This window comes from Cephus cinctus, unplaced genomic scaffold (assembly GCF_000341935.2).
Source record: "Cephus cinctus unplaced genomic scaffold, Ccin1 Ccin1_scaffold0690, whole genome shotgun sequence".
Classification (NCBI taxonomy): Eukaryota; Metazoa; Arthropoda; class Insecta; order Hymenoptera; family Cephidae; genus Cephus; species Cephus cinctus.
This window is the reverse complement of record NW_014333313.1, coordinates 2,085,062-2,093,918: the sequence shown is the minus strand read 5'-3', so window position 1 is coordinate 2,093,918 and position 8,857 is coordinate 2,085,062. Positions and strand designations below refer to the sequence as shown.

The following is an 8,857-nucleotide window of genomic DNA, read 5'->3' as shown; positions in this document are numbered from 1 at the left end:
AAAGGTATGTACGTTGCTCTGCCTTTATTATTGAATACAAAAGATTTATGTTCTTGTTCCTCGATTTGGGTTTTGACGAACCCACGTAATACAGAAGGTTTCGTTGGATATGGAGTCTGTTTTATTTTTGCAATTACGTTATATCGTCTAAAATCTCAATAATATGGACATTTGCGTGTCGGTAGTCTCGAGGAAGAGCCAGTGGCAGTGAACAGAATGTGTATTGTAAATACGTTCTACGTTTTTATAGAGTATGCGATTTGATACATTGCTTTGCATGCATTGTTAATATTATTTCTTTTACATATATTTATAGTCGTTATATTTTCTTTATAGTTTAGCTAGCAAGCATAACAATTGTTTCCTTTTTCTTTCATTCTTTTACATACGATAAATCCATGATATGACGAGTCAAATATGTAATAAAGTTACTCTCAGGGAAGCGCTACCAAAGCCAAGCCGTACGTGCCTTATTAATGTAATTCGGCTATACAAACGGCGTATATCAAAACTTATAAAATACCCAAAGCCACCATGGTAGCTCCCCTGACCCTGCATTCGCATGGCTCGCGTGCCATGTTTCTGTCTCTGATATGCGTTAGTGCCAGACTTGTTCTTGGTCTTGGATTACGATTAAGTTTATATTCGTATTAATTAAGTATATGATTCCAATCGTAAAGCATGATAATCCGCGGCCACGACGCGGGCGCACAAAGATATTATGTTTCTTTCTTTTTGTATTCTGTTACTTAAAAGCTGGCGGAGGTGCTCTTTGTCCATTTGTTTTCGATGCATCTTCAGTCATAACCGTCACTAGTTCACCGACGGCTTTACCCAAGTCTCCTGCGCAGACAAAACAACCAGTTGAAATTATTGCTTCGACATTAATTACTTTCTAAAGTACTAACGAGAAAGTTCACAAGACATTAGCCCATAAGATTTTGAAGTCTCGTACAAGTAGAACCCAGGAGGAAACTCGTGAAGCGAATGTAATTATAATCATGCAATAAATTCTCAAATGACGATATATGCATGAAGCACAGGTGACAACCCATTGGCAGCAGTGTTATCAGTTTTAACAGAAAGGGCTTATAGAGTATTAAGCATTTGCTTCGAGTTTGGGTACTCAACTAGGAACTTACCTCTTACATCCATCCTGCACGCATGAAAAAGCAGGAAATCTTTGTTAGCTTACAAGGAAGATTATTCCCCAATGAACTTAACAGAGGACAGGAAAGGAAGTAATAGTCATGCATGCAATTAGTGATGTGTAGTATGAGAATGATTTAGACAAACCTGCCATATGCAAGAGGTTGCCCACATTGTGAGCTACACTGTGTGAATGAGGCGGAGGAGGAGGCCTCTCCAAGCTGCTTACTCTGCCATCACCCGAGCCACCGCCACCACCTACGCCCATATATGCCCAATACCATGTATAAATGCCATGACATAGACCATCATAGTCTAGTTAGCCAGTAAGTCACGTGGGACTTGCATTACTTTCGTTTTAATGTATCGTATAATGCACTTGCATCGTAGCGCTTAATCGAATTCCCGTACACACACGAGTGTGAGGCAAACTCGTACGGGAAATACGTTCGATCGTGAATTGATATTCCTATACGTCAACAAAGCCACTATACAACGATGTATCTCACCCATGTGACAAAGCCAAAGCCACCGAGTAGTTCAGACTAGCTTATAATGATAGAAGCCAGCGATATTATATACTATGCTTTCACGTACCCAAAAGCGTTTAATTAATAACCCTTTCATTACTTTATTTGTACGCACCTGGCGAATCGTGATAATGGCCATTCATTTTAGCTGGTGAATCCGTCGCCAACTGAGACGCTGTGACACTTCGTGTCTGAAGCGTTCCCGTCTTCGATGGAGAGCACGCATTCGGCTGTAATGAGATACAATTTTTGATGAGACGATAAAAGGAATTGTTTATTATTAAATTTTGGTGGTATATAATTTATTTGTAGGTTTTGTAGGTTTACCTCATCCAACAGTTGTCGAAGCCTTTGCAGTTGCGCTTCCAACTGACGGTTGTGATCCTCTAGTATTTGCATACGTGCTTCCAGTCTGCCTTTATGCTGTCTGAGAAGTTTGGCTTCAGCTATCATATCGCAATCAGGTTGCCTTGTACCATGACCATCCTCTGGTGTAGATCCTGGCGTCTGTTTTGATCGCAATCTCTCGTACTCGGCCTGGAGCGTCGCATTCTCTTCCTCGAGTTCACGGATCATCGCCTCGAGCTCTTCTCTCTGCTCTGCGTCTATCGCAGCCATCACTTGTACCGGACTTCTCGGTACATTGACGTTATCGCCGCCGTTCAGGCTCTGACAGTAGTGCGCTATTAACTGGTGCTCGTCATCGCTGTCCGGCGTCGAATTACTTCTTGTACGTGATAATTCGACTTCTGCTAATCGCGATGCGTACATCTCTAAGCGAGAATGCATATCCTGACTGAGTGAGCTGTGCTGTGGAGATGGTGCTGGACTCTCAAGAGCATCACCCTCCAAAACGGTTTGCACTGGTAGATAGCCGACCCTTGGATGCTTCTTGAAGTATCGTTTAGACTTGAATTTATTACGTAATGCTCTGGTGAAGTCTCGGACATCCTCGCCTGACGTGGTCTGCAAGAAAAATTATGTAATTAAGGGTATTTATATTTATTTTTAAAATACGACAAACCATTATTGTATTTTTTTGTAGTAAGGATACGTACCGCTGTGCAGTATTCTTGCATAGGGTGCGTTAACTTATGATTCTTTGCTTTACGTCCAGAGAAGAAACAATTTTGACACATGTCAAAGTTGAAGCATTTAAGACAGCGATATCTAAAACATTTAATATGGAATTTTAAAGCGTGTTCGACGAAACGCAGGCATAGACGAAGCATCTTTTAGATTGCTACCTGAAGCCAATGATGGGATATTCTTTACAGATGTTACATTTGGCCTGGTGTTTGGCACTTTCAGCTGCAGACAATCTATGAAGCACAGGCAGCCACACCATACTCTGTGGCTCTTGTTGCAACCAACTTAAAAAGTGTACAGCTTCGATTTCATTCTTATCCTTTCCTGCTTTCTCAAAACAGCTTCTGACACTTGGTTCAATATTAGAACCACCGAATGCTGCGACTTCACCCAATTGTCTTGGTACCTGAATACAATCATGCAACAAGAGACCCAACTTACGTTGATCCACCATTCTGTTAGGATCCGCAATCAATCTGAACAAATCTGCAAGAAATAGTGATCGTTAACATCATTCATCCAGTACGTCGTGTGTCCACTAGAGAAAATAAAGTAGATATCTACATCGGTACTTCTCCTCCAGATGACCCTTGCATAGAAGAACAAGACCAACTTTGAATGACAGCACCCTGATCTGGCCGGTTCGTTGACTGAAAAGATTATTTTATCTTTAAATATAATTGGGATCAATTAAAATTTGGGTATATGGTGCTGGTAATATTCGGGATGGTAGAAATAGTGGTTCTAGTGAGTATGAGAAAAGAGAACTGGAATATAGTGCTAATTGAATCAGCTCGACCAAGAGCGGCGTACAGTATGCAACAAGTGAAATAAGTACTTTTCAACAAACCGAATACACCGCTAGAGGTAAGTCAAAAGTATATTCACCTAGCGTACCTATCATATACATTGAGGAGCCAATTAATGGCTAAATCTATGCAGAGCGGTACGGACACTTGTGTTGGATTATCCGCAGCGATAACTTCGTACAAAGACGTGAGTACCGTTATCATATCCGGTATGTCGATGAGTTTGTCATTCTGGGCTCTTAAGCCATGCGAGTCGAACTGCTCCAGCGCAGAAGAGAGGCTTAACAGATCCACTGGTAGGAGAAAGAAAGAAAGAATTAACTGAATGGTTTCAAGATGAGGATCATTCTAAATAAATAAAAATGGCTCATTAATGGATAACCATATAACATATCATTATACTTACAGCATAATCTCTTCTGCACAGTACGCAGCTTCATAGCAGTTCTGTACGCAGAGAAACGTACTTCGTTGAGATCGGCCAGCGAGGACATCAATTCAATCATCTTTGGATGATCCCAATGCGTTGTTTCCAACTGATGGCTAAAAGTAATGAGCCAGGCAAGGTGAGTATTATTATAGCTGCTAGGTAATGGTGAAGTGGTAAAGTATAAAATGGCGAATTACTTGATGTAGTAAGGCACTTTGGCGGGTGTGAGTGCTCTCTCCCATGGCGGTTCTACGCTGCCTGCGAGGAAAGCCTGACTACCCGGAGTGCTGCCATCTTTTCCGAATCCGCTCAACAACTTGTAACGTTCGTCGACTGCTACTTGGAGCACCTTCCACCTAGAGAGAGTGTGGATAATTAAATCTTGATGTAAAATCTCAATGGAGATAAATCTGCAGTAAGATCTCTTTAACGAGAATCCCTTGACAGGTCATTGAGGAAAATGGCGCTCACCTGGTGTTGAGATCTTCAAGTTTGGCGAGTAGAGCATGCGAGACGATGACGTTGCTGGAGGCAAAGACGCTCGCTTGATCATTAGCGTCCTCGATGTTCCTCTGAATGGGTCCAAGTCGTTCACCAAATTTCTGCAGCTGCTCCAGCATTTCCGTGGCTTCGGAAGTGTCGCCAGGATTCTGCCAGCCACTTTGAAAAGACTCAGCTGCTGCCATTCGGGACGATAAGTCCTCTAGGGACTTTTGGAAGACACACATTTTCTGCAAAAAAAGTGTCAGGTTTGATTAGTCTTTCAATTTTTATAAATTGGAATCGCGTATTTAGCTATGTTTGTGCGCATGCGCGTACTGTCTTCACGACATGGTAAAGAATATCCGGCAAATTCGTTTCATCTTTTCATCAAAGTTCCGCGGGATTCTTCAGCGCGTCTCTATTCAGGAAATTGCCATGTTTCAAGTCGTAAACAAGTAGCAAAAAGTCCTAGAAATTACGTAGCTCGTTGTTTAGTCTGGACTGCGTCAAAAAAGCATACCACTGCATACGTCATTCCAACTATTACTTTACTTTATCTAATAGAGATATACGTTCATTGAAGTCTCATAGAATTCTAATGCCAAAAGTGCAATTGCATTGATGCATTCATGAAAATACATTCGGAGCATACGAAATCGCATTAATAAAATGGAAAATTAATCTTACGTCAATGCGACCTTTTTACGAATGAATGAGCTTCAATGTACAATACGTGGTTCTAGACAAAATTGCTCTGCGTCTATATACAAAAATTGGCACATTTCTCAACAGCTCAAATACTAATCTGATGGATAATAAAACCTGGCAAGAATCAAGTACCCTGAAGGTAACAGAGTGGCATTACTGTGAATGGGTATTAATGCGCATTCAATATTCACATGCGCGCTTATTACCCCACGGATCTATTTTCCGCAATTCCGCCTGCGTGCATCGCGATAATCTTAACTGTCACGTTAAATAGTCCTGCAAGATTGCACGTGAGCTAGGTACTTGGCTTTTGATTAGATGGTGAAGAATGCGGAACATTTAGCTATAAAGTCACTGGAAAAGATTTGCCAAACCGCAGATGCAATAATACTTGGCATTTGTATTTGAAACAAATGGCCATGTCGAGCTTAAATCTTTTTAATTGGACCATATATACTGCAAGTGCTTTAAGGATTATTGGACTGGGAGCTTTAAAAAAAAAAAAATAAAGTAATAAATAAGATGGAGTTTTGAACACGGGTTCCTTCGTCAGAACCATTGAGAACTACTAGCATTCGTTATAAGAGGTTAGGATGGACTATATATGTATATATATTTTTCTTTCAGGGTGCTTGCTTTCTTTTTCTTCTCACGTCACGCGCGACTCTTTCTCGAAGGAACGAGGTCGCGAGCGTTCGCATAAAGGCCAGGACTGTCTTGGGGCGCGCTAAGGCACGAAACGCAAGATGCGAATAAAACGAACTGCGAGAAAGGATGCAGAGTGCAGTGTGCTATGCTTTAAAAATAAGAGAATTAGAATGTCTGAGTATTCAAATATATATATATATTTTTAACGAATTTATGAAAGATCCACCCAGCTGATCTGGATATCTTATCGTATTATTATAAACAAATATGAAATAATAATCGAAATTTCATGACTGTTCCAAAATATGATAACACACAAAGATTATTTTCTGCGTCTGACGCATACAGTCTGTTCAGGCTGGATGACACAAACGCAAACAATAGATATACGATACGCCTGACGTCTCAATTGTCTCCTTTTATAGAATTCATTATAACAGCAACATAAGAGATATCTATCGAAGAAAATTATCCTGCAACGGTACCGTCATCGCTATTATTAGAAAATGGCAAACTAAAATAAATCAAATAATTCATATACCTCCAGCGTTCCAAAGTCATTTCTGGTTTCCTCTAATTATTAACGCAAAGGCTACACACGTCCTGTAGTGTACTATAAAAGAATCGTGCACTATTCCTATTTCTCTCGTAAGCATCCCGCCGTGGCAGCAGCAATGAAAAAACCCCATATTAATTATTATCGGAGCCGGCTGCAACCGTACACACGTTGCATTATCGCCTGGCGTTCATGGTGAAGGGCACATAAGAGTTTTTCCTCGGCTGGCAACGTCTGCAATGTCATTTATTACGTAGTCAACCAGGCAATTAAAGTTAACTCGACTATCTTACTCCCGGGCCGTGTCCTCCCCAGTCCTAGCCGATCCTTCGCGGAATTTACTAAGTTAATTGCCTGGCGCCATCTGAGTTCCCGCCAGCGCACTACTACTCGATAGAGTAAAGTACAGTTCGGCGGACAATATCTCACTAGAGAAGTTTCTTCTCTATACTGAGAATAGTCCACGAGAGTTTTGTCAAGTCGTACAAGTTACCCAAAGGTATAACTTGTACAAGTATGTAGTATCCTGTTGCTAGGTGTCTAGTACTATCCAGTGACTGTAGCTACTACAAGGACCAGTGAATACTGGACATCGATTAGCGGACCTAATTAGGCAGGACTTCCGTAGGTGAAGGTTATGCAAGTTTTGCTAAATTGTCAATGTGACGTTTCCATTCAAACGTGAAGAACTTCGCTGTGTATATTTGGTACGTGATTTGAATTCGATAAGACACACTTATATTCAGGAGCCTTCTTTTCATTTTGACTGGCCTTACCAACTCATCATACACCGATGCTTTATTCTCGGACAAATCCTTTATCCCAGCTTTTCTCAGTTTTAAGTAACAACCACGAAAGACGTACACAGCAGTAGGAAGAAAAGCGTGGAAGACGCTCAGACTCGTCGTGGCTGCCGAACCTCGAGTAAATTCAACATGGCGAAGAAGTCTGGATGAAAAAGGAGGCTCTATGTTTTTGCATGCAGTTCAGGTAGTTATAGGTTATCTCTGAGCTTTAGTGTTTAAAAAGTAGAGCGTCTAAGAGGAAGTATCTCGAGGTACTAGACACAGTCGAAATAAAGGACGAAAATGTACATTAAAAAGGAGCGCTGTTCTAAGTACGTGCAATTTGGACGTCTATGCAAATTTATACACTGTCGAGACTTGGCTTTTCTAAGTACGAGCTGTACGGTGCTAACCTAAAAATAGCACGTTACCCATGTTTGCTGCATTACTCGGAATCAAGGAAGGATACGTACTCCGCCTTCTTCGAGTATACACTTGACATTCCTATATTCAAATACCTATAGGTACAACAGTCAATGCGTAAAAGCTACTCGCACTCGTCAGGATCGTAGCTATTTATTGAATATCCTTATCGATAGCATGGGAAGTCCCTCGTAAATATTTAGCCAGCCAGTAGAGGCCTCTGAATATTACATCGTCGGGACAACGCTGGACAAAGAGAACCGTCGCGGAGGTGACTAAGCGACAATATTATGGCGTCTTGCCGTTGGCACTATGCCACGTGCATCTATTATAAGTCTGGGTTCGTAACCTGTAAGTACCCTAGACCTTAACCTTACCTAAGAGGGAACGATACTACGTATATTGTCGGTATTCAATGATTTTCCCTAGGGAGACGGAGGACATTAACTAAAGTCTGTGCCTTTGGACTGTCATGGAAGTTATTGATAAAGTATCTGACATAAAGAGCGCGGAAACTGGTGCTAGATACGATGGGTTCGTGAAAGAATCTTGCGAATGCAATAATAAGATGCCTCGAGGCGAATCTAAAATTGACGTAACTATACCAGCTAAATATCAATTTGATCCAATGCCCGTATTCTTGTACGTATATACGTATAAGGCATTAAAGTTAGTTCTTCCTCTTTCCGCTACACTTCAACGATTCGCCACTGGTCATTAAGCTCAATTAGCATGGCCAATGTAGGACGTTAAAGAGAAATGAGGCACAAAGTGCTGGAATCCTTTATTCAAGGGAATCTCGTTGAAGCCAGGATCTATGAGAGGAGTCACGAAGCCAGCAGACGACGAAGTTACGAAGAATTTCCTGTGTGTTTGCTCGGCTCGGCCGTGCTATGCAAATATCACGTTCCTACGGTCGCTGCATGTAATACTCATAAAGGTTATCGTTTCTGCCCTTAAGGGCAGCATTCGATGCGTTCCTGCTGGAAGAATACACTGTGGGAAGCGTACGTAATGGCTGTATCTAACTTGATAAAGCAACGTAAAGAGAGCATATGCGACATGGGACATTAGATACCTAATACTTCTCCCCTCTCTATAATAGGGGTTTACGGTTACGGTTAAACCTAAGAAGTACCCGTAGGACTCGGATTTCTCTGGGCGGGATAAAGGTATGTATATGTACATTCAGACAATCAATGTCTACAGTGAGATATTGACAAGGTTTCTCATCATGGATCATTTAC

General features: G+C 41.3%; 1 protein-coding gene across 23 annotated transcripts in view; it reads right to left on the bottom strand.

Moving 5' to 3' along the window:
* LOC107269770 (dystrophin, isoforms A/C/F/G/H) overlaps nucleotides 1–8,857 on the bottom strand; it is a 261,027-nt gene continuing 252,170 nt past the window's right edge. For 17 of the 23 annotated variants that reach the window (XM_025087112.1, XM_025087115.1, XM_025087118.1 and 14 more), the window contains 11 exons: nucleotides 4,479–4,738; nucleotides 4,205–4,363; nucleotides 3,984–4,120; nucleotides 3,657–3,870; nucleotides 3,333–3,418; nucleotides 2,927–3,254; nucleotides 2,738–2,849; nucleotides 2,007–2,645; nucleotides 1,795–1,909; nucleotides 1,297–1,407; nucleotides 1–843 (listed from right to left, as the gene is read on the bottom strand). In XM_025087112.1, the coding sequence (XP_024942880.1) occupies nucleotides 746–843; nucleotides 1,297–1,407; nucleotides 1,795–1,909; nucleotides 2,007–2,645; nucleotides 2,738–2,849; nucleotides 2,927–3,254; nucleotides 3,333–3,418; nucleotides 3,657–3,870; nucleotides 3,984–4,120; nucleotides 4,205–4,363; nucleotides 4,479–4,738 (2,259 nt within the window). In that variant the 3' untranslated portion in view covers nucleotides 1–745. Of the gene's footprint in view, nucleotides 844–1,142; nucleotides 1,157–1,296; nucleotides 1,408–1,794; nucleotides 1,910–2,006; nucleotides 2,646–2,737; nucleotides 2,850–2,926; nucleotides 3,255–3,332; nucleotides 3,419–3,656; nucleotides 3,871–3,983; nucleotides 4,121–4,204; nucleotides 4,364–4,478; nucleotides 4,739–8,857 lie in introns of all 23 variants that reach the window. The other 6 variants (XM_025087114.1, XM_015743996.2, XM_025087125.1 and 3 more) reach the window with 5 other exon arrangements.